At 35.3% G+C, this 13,989-nt stretch overlaps 1 protein-coding gene across 1 annotated transcript in view; it reads left to right on the top strand.

The window, feature by feature from the left end:
* The window catches only part of ERBB4 (erb-b2 receptor tyrosine kinase 4), a 710,253-nt gene that overhangs the window by 403,445 nt on the left and 292,819 nt on the right, over positions 1 to 13,989 (top strand). Inside the window, exons 8-11 of the mRNA XM_042993912.1 lie at positions 2,198 to 2,311; positions 3,702 to 3,828; positions 11,528 to 11,601; positions 12,517 to 12,607. Coding sequence (XP_042849846.1) covers positions 2,198 to 2,311; positions 3,702 to 3,828; positions 11,528 to 11,601; positions 12,517 to 12,607 — 406 coding nt within the window. The remainder of the gene's footprint in view (positions 1 to 2,197; positions 2,312 to 3,701; positions 3,829 to 11,527; positions 11,602 to 12,516; positions 12,608 to 13,989) is intronic.

Raw genomic sequence — 13,989 nt, 5'->3', positions numbered from 1 at the left:
AAATCTGTACCTGACTGATAGGAGGGTATTTATAATTTGTATTTACTCCACTTGATATATATCGCTGCAAAACTGTAGAGGTGTTTAAATATGGGGTATTTCTGCAGACCTTGCAGAAAGGATGGCCACATAATATGCAGTGTATTCAGATGTTGCAGGCTTGGTTCTCCTCACACAGAGATTAGGTCCTTAAGGAGGAGTGTTCTCAGAATGACTACAGAAGGAGAAAGAGAAGGAAGGGAACAGGCTGCAATGCAGTGTCAACAATGTGCCTTCTGTTGTGGTGGATGCCCTCTGGTGGATGTTAACTGGGAATGCAAAGATCTTCACTGCCCACTCCCATGGGATTCATATACATCCCTCCACCGCAGACTTCCTTCAGTCCCAGACTTCCCAATATTTCTTCTCCCATGGCAAACTACTGCTCATGAGTCCATACTTACTGTAAGTCCATACTTACTGTGTGTTCCGCACAAAGTAAGTGATCATCTGAACTATCCAGAACTATGCCCACTGGTAGGTTTTTTCCTTGCCACTGTCTTTCAAGTCTGCTCCTGAGTGAGCCGCAGGGCCACTGCCATTCATTTTGAGCGGCTTGCACCCACATAGCAAACTTAATTTTTGTCTTCGTCTGTTAACTCTCACAAGTGCCCTCTTTTGGCCCCCACGCAGACATAGGTATGAGCTGAGTGAGAGGTGCCAGCATGAGGAGTCTGGGCTACCTGCTTATGTGTTTACTTAGGCCTCTGCCATGATTCACATCCAATCTTAAATATACTGCTTCTATCTTGGGGTGGATTCCTGTTGAACATGGCCAACATTATGACATCACGGTTCTAATAAAACCTGATTTATGATGGGCAAATCTTTGTTTAATTTTTTTAAGTTTATTTATTTATTTTGAGGGAGAGAAAGAGAGCAAAAATGAGAGTGAGCACAAGTTGGGGAGGGTCAAAGAGAAGGAGAGAGGATCCCAAGCAGGCTTTGTGCTATTACTACAGAGCCCTACGTGGGCTCGAACTCATGAACCAAGAGGTCATGACCTGAGCCGAGATCAAGAGTCAGACATTTAGCTGACTGAGCCACCTAGGTGCCCCTGTGATGGGTAATTCTGACTAGAAGGCCAATCAATGACCCATGGTTAGGTGCTCTATCTCTACCAGGAGCCAGAAGTGTATCAGGAGTTGTTTAGTAAATAGCATACGATTATGTGCTACAGATTGCGTGGCTTAGCTATAGAATTGTGGAGGTCTCAATATGATTTTCCAGCTAGGACTTGCCATAACTCCACATGACTTATTTTCCCACAACAGACACTCCTACTACCGATAGCCTCTTGGGTTTTATTACCCAAGTCGCATAATTCCTTGCATCCCAGACTGGACTTGCACGATATGCCTTTCCTGATCTTCCATACCAGTAAATATTAGGCCAGAAGCAGTATTCCCAGACATGGAAGGATACTGCCTTTGAAATATAAAGTGGCCTAGCAGGTATTGTGTTTTCTCTTTATTGTGGGAGGCTTTCGATGCAATGATTTGTTCTTTTTTTTGGGAGGAGACAATGTCATGGCATATTCCAGATCACTGGACCCCTAAACATTTTACCACTGTATCAGGTAATTGGATATACCTGGTTTATTTAGTATATCTTTCCTAAGATGCTGCCTTTCAAATCCCATTTTGTTTCTTCATATAAAACTAGGGAACAGTTTATATGACATTCCACTGAAAGATAGAACACATTTTAAACATTCCCTCCTGGATATGAAGTGCACTTTCTTGATCCAAGGCAATTCAACTTCAGCTTCATTTGTGCCTCATGTAACTTGAAGTATTTTTAGACTTCAAACTTGCATCATGACATGAAATGAAGTGGAACTATTGAAAAACACAAACTAAATGTCATGTAGTTTCCTAAGTCTATAAAAGAAATTCTCTCTATCTTGGGGGCAATTCAGGATGTGGAGCAGTAGTCAAGCAAGTACTAACCATTGTTAACACATGCTGCCCTTGGATTTGAATGTGGGTGCTCATAGATTCTATTTCAGGCTGAGATATTTAAACGGAGATGTTTTAAGGAAAGAGACGTGTATGCTACCAATGATGCTAATCATTGTCAAGCCCTAAAATACCTTATTTTAAAGTTGTTTGCTGAGCATCACCATTATTGCTCATTTTACCTTTTTTAAAATCAGATAACTTTGTGGTGGATTCCAGTTCTTGTGTGCGTGCCTGCCCTAGTTCCAAGATGGAAGTGGAAGAAAATGGGATTAAAATGTGTAAACCTTGCACTGATATTTGCCCAAAAGGTGAGTGATAGCTGAGATTATTTTTGGCTAGAACTGGGACCTACACCAAGGTTTTTCCTTGTACTTCTTAATGGACCGGCTAAGTTCGCTTCTCTGAACACATCACTCCCATACCAAACCTTCCCTCACACACTTTCCCAGGGCTTTGAATAGTTCCCCAAAGTACTAACTGTCTCAACAGTGTGTATTATTGATTTTGTATGATCTATAGTAAATGATGCAGGTAAAATTCAGAGTTCACTTTGATAGAAACACAGGAAAAAAGTTGTGTTTTGTTCTATATGTAGCAGATCTTAGAAGTATGCATATAACAAGGGATCACATGATTATTTTAACATCAAGAACCCATCTTAGTCGCTTGCCACTCTACGCTAAACGATCTGCTGTATATATGAAGGGGTGCAAAGGGACAAATAACATGATATTTACTCTGCAGGTCTTCAAAACTATTTTGAGAGATTATAAAATGACAAGAAAGTTTACTGTAAGTATCAAATAAATGTTTCAGATAATCCATGTCATAGAATATTAGTGGAGAAAGAAATCCCTTCTAGCTGCAGTACTCAAGTTCCTCACCAGAATGAAACTTAAATTAAGCAGGATGAAAGTAGAGTCCAAATTTTCTGAACGATATTAAGCTCTCCAAAGTATCAAAAAGTGCCTTTTAAAAGGGCAAACTTCAGACTTACTTTTAGACTACATTCTCTCTTTGTCTCTTCTCTCTCTCTCTCCCTCTCTCTCTCTCCCTCTCCCTCCCTCCCCCCTCACCCCCTCCACGCACCCACACAAATACACATACTTTGTTTTGTTTTGTCTTTAAGTAGTGCTCAGAAAGTATAGATAACACTCAATTTAAGAATTTAAATGTAAATACTTAAATGGCTCTTGATTCTGATTACAACTCATTTCACTAGTACTTTGTTTAATATATATTCTTAATAAGACCAATATTTTTAAAACCACAGGTTGTAGACCATCATTAGGCCATGAAATAATTTTCCTCAAGTGATTTAAAAGTATTAAAAATGATATCTTAGAACAGATGAGAAAATAGTTGACTTTATGTGGCAAGGGCTAGTGTTGATTGTTAAAAGTTGTGTTTTAGTTATGTATGTGCTGTGTGGGTATACTGAGACTTGATATAAGATATGATTTTTATGAGTCATGGTCACTAGACTATAACGCAGGGACAATATTTTAAAGTAGGCCCATCAGTAAATGTTGCATGAATGAATGATTATTTTATGTTAGAAAACAGTTTATTTCTTATGATGAACTTTTTTTTCCCATTTTATAATTGAAAAACGGTTATTTTACAATAAAAATGCAATGATTTCTTGACTGAGATCAAAGTTTCTCACCTCCTTGACTGTGAGTCTTGTTTCTACAGCTTGTGATGGCATTGGCACAGGATCACTGATGTCAGCTCAGACCGTGGATTCCAGTAACATTGACAAATTCATAAACTGCACCAAAATCAATGGGAATTTGATCTTCCTTGTCACTGGTATTCATGGGTCAGTATTAAATTTTTGCAGAAAATTATTTTACAAAGTGTAGACAAAGCTTAAAGGATTATTTAGCTTTGTCTGTTTGACTCCTTTTGACCCAGATGAGTTCTGCCCGACATTAACGCTCCTCTTCAGCAAAGTCAAATGCCGGATTTTACCATCAGTGATAGTAAAAACCACAGTTTTGAGGTATATTCAGACTATGAGTTTAGTAACTACTTATATTTGACAATATACATTTATATATTTATTAAAATGTATTTGTAGGACATTCTCCTCAAATCTACAAATTTCAGAAAGCTTGACATATTTTTAGATATGCTTAGGGAAACTGTATCAATGGGAACAGTGAGGAATTTCATTCAGACTCTAACTGATTAGTTCAAGGAAACATAAGTTAATATTCCTTTTTTTTTTTTAAGTTTATTTATTTGTTTTGAGAGAGATAAAGATAGAGCACAAGCAGGGAGGGGCAGAGAGAGAGGGAGAGATAGGATCCCAAACAGGCTCCATGGTGGCAGCACAGAGCCCAATGTGGGGCTGGAACTCACAAACCATGAGATCATGACCTGAGCCAAAATCAAGTGTCAGATGCTTAACCAACTGAGCCACCCAGGCTCCCTTAATGTTTCTTTTAAAATGTCTCTCATAGAGTGGCGCCTGGGTGGCTCAGTCGGTTGAGCGTCCAACTTCAGCACAGGCCATGATCTCGCAGTTGATGAGTTCGAGCCCTGCATCAGGCTCTGTGCTGACAGCTCAGAGCCTGGAGCCTGCTTCAGATTCTGTGTCTCCCTCTCTCTCTGCCCCTCTCCTGCTCATGTTCTGTCTCTCTCTGTCTCAAAAATAAAGATAAACATTAAAAAAAAATAAAAAAAAATCTCTCATAGAAAACAAATCAGTAAGTTGAAATTCTCTTAAACTTTTAGAAATTCTCTTTGCCTTGATGTATCTTTTTCTCTTTCCTTAGGTTAAGAAATTAGTATTATTATATGAAATCTATTAAATGAATTTCATTTTAGCAATAAAAATTGTAACATTTTCTTGGCTCCTTCATTACAGAACCACCTGCTGATTTTAACTGGGAAAACAACCAAGTTTGTATTTTTTCAATTGTAATAAAAGTGTCAATATTTTTACTTTATATTTTATCTATTTATCTATATTACTCTTAATCCCTAAATATTAGTGCTACAGGCTACAGATAAAGAATATTACTCACATATTTCAATTCAAAATCTTAACTCTAAACATATATCACATCATTTCTAGAAGCAAAATAATTTAACACATCATGGATAAATGTGTCCAAATAGGAAAAGTGAGAGAAATAGAACAAAGTATTTCTTCCCATACAAATAAATTATAGTAGATCTTATTGCATAAACCATTACTTTAAAATGTAGCTTTTTTTTTTTTTTAATTTTTTTTTTCAACGTTTATTTTATTTTTGGGACAGAGAGAGACAGAGCATGAACGGGGGAGGGACAGAGAGAGAGGGAGACACAGAATCGGAAACAGGCTCCAGGCTCCGAGCCATCAGCCCAGAGCCCGACGCGGGGCTCGAACTCACGGACCGTGAGATCGTGACCTGGCTGAAGTCGGACGCTTAACCGACTGCGCCACCCAGGCGCCCCAAAATGTAGCTTTTAATATGGGTTCATGCCAGATACTGTAATGGTATGTCCACACTTTCTGCCCCAGCCCAAACAATGTTTACAAAATAAATAGATATCATCAAGATTTCTAACTTCTCATTAAAAATATGTAGACTTGGTTACCCTTAGCACATCCTCCTATATGGCAACAATCTGTTGGAGCTGTGTAGTTCTAGCCATTTAAAAAAAAATTTTTAACGTTTATTTATTATTGAGAGACAGACACAGAGTGTGAGCAAGGGAGGGGTAGACAGAGGGAGAGACAAAGAATCTGAAGTAAGCTCCAGGCTCTGAGCTGTCAACACAGAGCTGACGTGAGGATCAAACTCACAAACTGTGAGAACATGACCTGAGCTGAAGTTGGTCGCCCAACCAACTGAGCCACTCAGGTGCCCCAGTTCTAGCTATTTTGAGATGGGATAACCAAACTTACCATAGTTGCTACTGACCCTCGAACCCATTTGCATTGCTATCCTCACCTCCGTGGCCCTACTGGGTGGGAGACCTGGGTCAGCATTTAAGGGCACCTATATAATTGAATGCATGTATGACATTTACTAAAACAATATATCCTCATTGTAACTATTTTCAAAAGCACATATCACCATGAATGAAAGATCATATCATGTTCACAGCATCTTCTGAGAACTAGGAAGACATACCCACTTAATTCACGTTGCCTGCTTTAACATGGGCATAATAAACGAATTGGCCTCAGGTCCATCAGTGTGGGGAAATATTGGAAAATATAATGTCATAAATTGCACTAGAAAAGTTGTTTTTGTTCTAATCAGGTGCAACATCCATCTTATACATAGTATTTTCATACTTCCTTTTGAATTCTGAAATAAAAATCATAGATAATATAGCCTACCTATATCAATAATTTTATGAAGTGATTATAATTCTCCAATTGTAATTTAAAGAAGAAATACAACAAAAGTAATGTATAATAAAATGTGTATTGATAGGAAAATGCTCAGCTTCTACTTTGTAATGAAAGTTTGGATTTATTAGAAATAAGAACAGAAGTCATTTTGTGCCAGAAGTATGGGGAAATAAAGAGCAGAGGAACAGCTGACCACTGAAATAGGTAATAAGTAACAGACATATTGTTATATGACAAGGGGAAGATGGAATTAAATATCATTGAAATAGAGGCAACATGAATACAGAATTACACACCAAGTATGATCAACTATGAAGTTTGTGCACATGAGTCCTTAATTGGGTGGGACATTTTAAGGTTGTTCAAGACATAAGGCAAACCTTTGCTGTGAAGGACATTTAATTTTTTGGTGCTTGGGGTTATTACTAAAAGCCTGTAGTGTCCCCTAATCTGTTACAACTAATACACCTCTACAAATGTCCCAGCTTCCCTTCAGTAGGGTAATATTGCCCCCATTGAGAACCACAGCAAGAATTCTGTGAGTGTAGAAGGATAATGAAACCAACAAAAGCACCCACTGATTGTTAATCTTATAGATAAACCATGCATGGGGAGGTTTAAAAGACCATCTAGGGCAGTTCGGAATTGTTATTTTAGTTTTGGCTCCTTATGGAGCATATTTATCAAAAGACTGGATTTATACTAATTGTAAAATGGTTTTACATATCCTGAATGACCTAACATCTAGAATAGGGTAAATATTAATAAAGAAATGGGAAAAAAGGGAAGCAGATATGTCAAGATATAAAAATATATTGAACAATAAAAAACATATATTGCACAATAGATGCCATATATTCACAAATGTATGAGAAGAATCATTACAAAATACTAAATGCATCCTGACTTTCAAGGGAAACAACCTTGCTAACTGATTCAGGTGAAAATGAATTATAGAAAATTGACTGACATGATTGAAAATATAATGGTAAACAAAACCTCTCCTAAAAAATGAGCTCAGAAAGTAAGAGTTAAATTTCCTACTTCAGTAACTTGATCCAGACTAGACTGATTTGAATCTCCACTGTAGACAATTTTACTGAGTATGTGGCTTCCATAATATGTCAAATGCTCAGTTTCTTATGTAAAGTTGAGAGTTGAGTTTATTTAAATAAACTTCTCTGGCTGTTGTAGGGATTAAAATAAATACCTACCTTCTCTGGTTGTTGTAGGGCTTAAAAACAAAAATTATTTTTAAGTGCTTAGTCAAGTACCTGGCATATTGTAAAACATTAAATGGTACAAAAAAAAAAAGGAGACAGAGAGAGAGAGAGAGAGAGAGAGAGAGGAGGAAAGGGGAGAGAGAAAGAAAGTAACAAAGAAGGCAGTGCTAAACAAAAATCTCAATGACTATATCCAGTTTATAGCACAACATACAGTGTAACAGATTATTTTGTAGACTATTGAAAAACAAATAAAGACAAAGTTATTTTCATGGCAATAAGTCATATCCCTTAGTTCAGAAGATTATTATTTCTTCTTAATAATAGTACATAGCTTGGAATATTTTAATATTAACATTATAATTAATATTGTTATGTCTCAACTATAATATATAAGGGATTTCCAGGACAAATATATATGTGATATGTGATAGTTCTCATTCCCAGTCTCATGCCAGTATGAAACATATATTCTGAAGCCTTTCTCTTAATCTTAGGAAAGTACTGATACAAAGTTAATTCAGTAAGCCCAAGACATCTTATAAACGTACAGGCATTATGTGTATTCATGCATACAATGTGTGCATGTAGAGAGAGACTTTAAACGTGAGTAACATGGAGTCCTTTAAGTAAAAACCTTCTAGTAAATTAAAGACATGTTTTCCCTCAATTCCTATTACCTTCAATCTTCCCTCCCTCTCTTTTTTTAATTTAAATTCATGTATGCTTTGGGTAAAATAGCTAAGGTATTTCTTTAAACTGATAGGCAAGGGGCGCCTGGGTGGCTCAGTCGGTTGAGTGGCCGACTTCGGCTCAGGTCATGATCTTGTGGTCTGTGAGTTCGAGCCCCATGTCGGACTCTGTGCTGACAGCTCGGAGCCTGGAGCCTGTTTCAGATTCTGTGTCTCCCTCTCTCTGACCCTCCCCGTTCATGCTCTGTCTCTCTCTGTCTCAAAAATAAATAAATGTTAAAAAAAAATTAAAAAAATAAATAGGCAAAAATCATAACTAGATGAGATTATACTTTTCAGAAACAAGTTTCTGCAATAAGTAAGCTTACTGTCAATTTGTCAATTAAAATTTTAATATATAAAAAAACTCAATAAAGTTTTTTTTTTTAATTTTTATTTATTTAGTTTTGGGGGGTGGGGCTGAGAGAGGAATAAAGAGAATCCCAAGCAGGCTCCTACTCAGCACAGGGCCTGATTCGGGGCTGGATCTCATGAACATGAAATCATGACCTGAACCTAAATCAAGAGTCAGACACTTAATTTACTGCCCCACCCAGGTGTCTCAAGAACTCAAGAAACTTAATTGGCATGTTTATAGACGAGGCACTCTTGCTCTTTTATTTAGAATGGGAACCACAGGCAAACCTGTGATCAGTGTTATCCATAGGAATGTTCACCTTTCATCTTTTGTCATGTTTGACAATGGTCATGTGCATGTACTTAGAGTAACAAAATGCTCACCAGATAAGCATGTTCATGCTGTGTCACAGTGAGACACAGACACAAAGTGCTTAGATAATACAGTATCATGATGATAAACAATGGAAAAGAGATAATGGGTTTAGTGAAAAATAAAGCAATTTCAGTGGAATTGTAAAAATATGTTTCTCTCTGTCCTGAGCTTTATTTTGGATCACCAAATACAATGACAGGGTGGACATAATGTTCTTTCACATGGCTCTGAATTTAGCTAGGGAATTTCTTGATTTTAAAGCACTATGGATTTCAAGTGGCTATAAGATGCAACTCCCTGTAGGTAGTTTGAAGTTGGTAAGCAGGATTCTGTCAACTTATTTTATGAGAGTCCTGAATCTCTCAAATTAAGTATATAAAATTTCTGTGGTCCATTGGGCTTCATATGAACATTCCAGAACTCATTTCATTCCTGGCAACTTAGAAGTGTTCTCAGTATAGGTTTGGACTGACCCCATTATTGTGTGCTTGCCCTGAATTTTGAGTGTTTCTCAATAAAGCCAAGATATTTGATTATATGACCAGAGCTGTTCTATACACTGCCTTCTATCAGAGAACAAATGTTGAAAGCTTATTCTACTGCAGATCTGATATGTCTATGTACAGAAGTCTCTGCATGTTAAAAAATGGTAACAAGATTTTTCCCCCATGGTGAACTAATTTTTTGGCTTCATATTCAGCAAAAGCATAGTTACTCATTCAATGTATCTTCATTTATAAATAGAACAAGTTTACCAGAACATTTAATTTAGACTTTAAGCTTTTGAGAGACATTCATATCACATTGAGGAAAATCTTAATTATGTGCGACTTATGGGGGGAACTACAGTGTTTCTCCAAGCCTTCCATAACACTCCCCGTTAAACTAGTATTACGTTGTGTCAATTGCACTTCTTAGTTTGAAACTGTTTTTAATCAAGCAGAGTTTCTGTAGTTGCCTGTTTGTTTTTTGTTTGTTTTTTAAGATATAGGATGCTTCATGGTATAGGAGCATACCCAGATGAACCAAGTTGAGAGAGCCAGTACAATGGGGTTCCAGAGATCAAGGTTACTGGAGCTAATAGTGTTTTTAAGGCTCTAATGCTAAGATGAATAAATGTCTGTAGGTTCAGACTCAGATTCCTAAGATAGACCATATGCCTATCTGTTTGTGGAGCACCTTGATTGATAGCCCTATTAAGGCTGCATCCAATATATCATTCTATCCAATTGTTTACTCCCCAAATAAAAAAGAAGGTTCTCAAAGTTGTAAAACAACAGATGTACACAGCAAGAATAAAACTCAGTTGATTGCAACAGGTGGATACATGCTTCTAAGAAAACCTGTTCATTGTTCTTAGATTTGCTTTCTTTTTTCTTTTCTTTCTTTTTTCTTTTTTTTTTTTGAGAAGTGGTCAATGAATGTAATTTTTCTCTGAAGGGTATATAGTGATATGAGGTCTCTACTTGCCCAGGATTTCCCAGGTTGTCTTTCAAAGTAATAAAACTTAAAAATAAAATGTATTCCTTAAAACAGCATAAGGTATTACTTGAATTACTGATAAATGTTTGGTATTGTGTTTATGTTTAAGATTCAAGTTTGTAATTATTTTGAATGTTCAGTATATTATACATGAAAGGCATCTTCCTAAGAAGAAAACTTCTGAAAAAATCCATTAAATATTTAATTTTAAAAGGTATCTTATGTTCATATTTTTAAAAGACTGGGCATCTATATGTCAATAACGTTAATTGCCAAAATATATTTATGCATTAGGAAATGGTATTTTTTAAATCTCCAAAATTTACACCTTTGGGATATTATTAAATTTGTTATACATTTTATTTCAGATGTTAGTATGATTCATAAATATGGAAGCAAATATTTCCTGTTTTTATGAAAGCAAATATGAATAACCCGGATAAGAACAAGACTGCTCTAAATAATCCTTATGAAGAGTAGCTTTCATACAATGTTATAAAAATTCGCTAACAAATGTAAGGATACAGCAAAAAAGAAAAATTTGAATTCATTTTTTTAAATATACATTTGATGAAATTGTAGGTGCTGTTAGCAATTTAGAATGCTTTGAGGCGCCCAAAAGGCAGTTATCTCACCATAAGTTATTCACAGAGTGTATTTTTCCTAATTGAGAACAACCTTAAAAGGCAAAATGAAATAAAATTGTTTATAAATGGATTTGTTCCATTTGGAGGCTTCTTTAGGATAGTCAACCTGGACCATTCCTCTAGGTCTAGAAGAGCCTTCAACAAAGAGCTCATATCATCAAAAAGGTCCTCAAAGCACCTTTTAATCCTTCTCCCTCTGTAGTGTGGAAAACTGGGCAAGACATTGCTAAGCTCCCTTTGCTACTTAAAATTGAATTTGAGTGCAATAACTATAGTCACGATTTCTTACGTTTTCACTCCTGTATGTAATTTAAAATCTGGCTGTGTCTCTTCTTGATGCGCTAGGGACCCTTACAATGCAATTGAAGCCATAGACCCAGAGAAACTGAATGTCTTTCGGACCGTTCGAGAGATAACAGGTAAGTTTTAAAAGTGTGATTGCTGTGCTAGGAACTCTGTGAATGTTAGTGTTTTGTTGAAAATATTACATGATATTGAAATCAACTTATTTTCAAGGCCAATTCTAATTTTAAAAATGCATGCGATTTGAAATGTTATCTGTGCACATTTGGAAAGCCCACGGAATTTATAAAATAAAATATCCTTGAAATTTTTATGTTACTTTTTTGTTGTCAACTGGTCTTTGAATCCATGTTTTGCTATTTAGTTTTCACAAGTACTGTTGGGCACGGATGACATGGAGCGTTCATTTAGCACATATTTTATTGAGCACCTAATATGTTCAGGGCTGTTATATACTAGCTGATAGGGGATTCATAGACATAAATTGGATATGAATTTATGTCAAAGAATGGCAAATTAAATGAGAAAGGTTAAATATATACATGAATGCATTAGGATGCAATGTAGACAAATGGTGTTATAAGTGTAAAGTAGGAAAGGATTTCCAGAGAAATTAAAGCTGTGTTTTTCTCTTTATCTAATTGGACTAAGTATTTTGATTTTAGAAAAATGTTTCAAATTAAGAATAATTGAAATCTTTTAATATGTATAGTTCTATGATTCCATGTGTCTGAGAAACCTAGATTTTTGGCTCATTAGTTTGATATTCATTATATGGAGTATTGTTGGCCCGGGAATTTTGAGAAAGGCCCTCAATCTTGGAAGAAGAAATAGGAGATAGAATGACTCAAAATAGGAATATTGAGTGTTTTTATTTTTACCTCCTATCTTTCGATACATTTTAACCATATTTCAAGAATAATCAGTATTAAATATGGTTACTAAGGCAATGATATTCTGAGTTTTGGGGTTTTTTTTTGTTTTGTTTTGTTTTGTTTTGTTTTGTTTTTTTACTGCCCTTATCTTTTTAGGTTTCTTGAACATACAGTCATGGCCTCCAAACATGACTGACTTCAGTGTTTTTTCTAACCTGGTGACCATTGGTGGAAGAGTACTCTACAGGTGGGTGTATATATGTTCAGAGATACAAGTATTTCATATTTCAAAAGTAGCATCATGCATACGTATGTCACAGTTGCAGCCTCCTTTATTTTATATTTATTCTACAAATATTGGTTTCCATTTTTAATTCCAAAGGTAAGCCTAATGATAAATACCCCGACTGCGCTTTACAGTACGGAGGATACCAAATAAATAAACAAATAAATAAAGTATGCAGAATAAACAGTTTGAGTTTCAACTCCTTATCACTTAAAACAATTACTAGTGTTTTGTAGGATGGAGTACATAATAGGACCCCATAAAATCAAATGTTTTTATTCCAAACATGTGTTATTATAACTAAAAAATGGCATTGGATGACTTGGGACTGGCTTACATGTGTGGGTTACACATGCTGTTTTACCAGAAGGCTCTTGTTCTGTTTCTGGTGCCAGCGTTTGAACCATGTATCACAGGGCTGATATTTCAGGATTTGGCTCACCAGTCTAAGTGCAATGCAGGTTAAAAGTGGACAGAACAATCAGGGCTCAGAAGGACACTGTTCTAAAGGCCCAATATCAGTATTTTTATTCACATAGTAAAAATGAACAAGTTAATATTTATTAAAGCACTGCTTTATTTTATTTCAGATTTCATCTGTATGAGATTCTTATTTATGAACAGTTAAAAGTTGATTTACATAAAAGGATTTAGTTTTTTCTGCTTAAAAAGGAAAGATGCCTTAAATCAATATTATCATCAAATATTCTGTAATAATATTTCACAGAAATATTATTGAATTTTTTCTATTAAAACTGGTATATCTGTAAGAGGTTTTACACTATAAAGGGGAAAAGTACTTAATAAAAAAGCATAGTTGAGAGATACAGTCTATTCAAATGCTATATGCAACCAACTTTTATTATCTGTTGAGTCAAATGTTAAAAATCTGTCAAGCATTATTCACACTGTAATAAACAGCACAAGATGAGAGCACAGATTTCAGAGAATGAATTACATCTCAGTTTAATATGCACATACTAAGTATATATATATATACATACATATATATATATATATATATATATATATCAGCTTATTTTCAAGGCAAATATATATATGGATATATATATATATGGATATGGATATAAGAATATATGTATATGTATATACATGTATAATGTATAATATATGTGTGTATGTGTGTATATATATATATATATATATATACACACACACACACATGCATGGAAAAACTTCTGAGCTGAGTTGACAGCAAAGTATATTTAGATTTATAAATAAAACAAAAGGGGACAGCTTTGATCTCCAAAATGTAAAATATTGTTCATTAGTTGATTTAAATGTGGGAAACACATGATTCTTTAGAGAATGGAAAAGGAACT

Source organism: Panthera tigris, chromosome C1 (genome assembly GCF_018350195.1).
Source record: "Panthera tigris isolate Pti1 chromosome C1, P.tigris_Pti1_mat1.1, whole genome shotgun sequence".
In the NCBI taxonomy this organism is placed as follows: domain Eukaryota; kingdom Metazoa; phylum Chordata; class Mammalia; order Carnivora; family Felidae; genus Panthera; species Panthera tigris.
The sequence above is the reverse complement of the archived record's forward strand: the minus strand, read 5'-3'. Positions and strand labels throughout refer to the sequence as shown.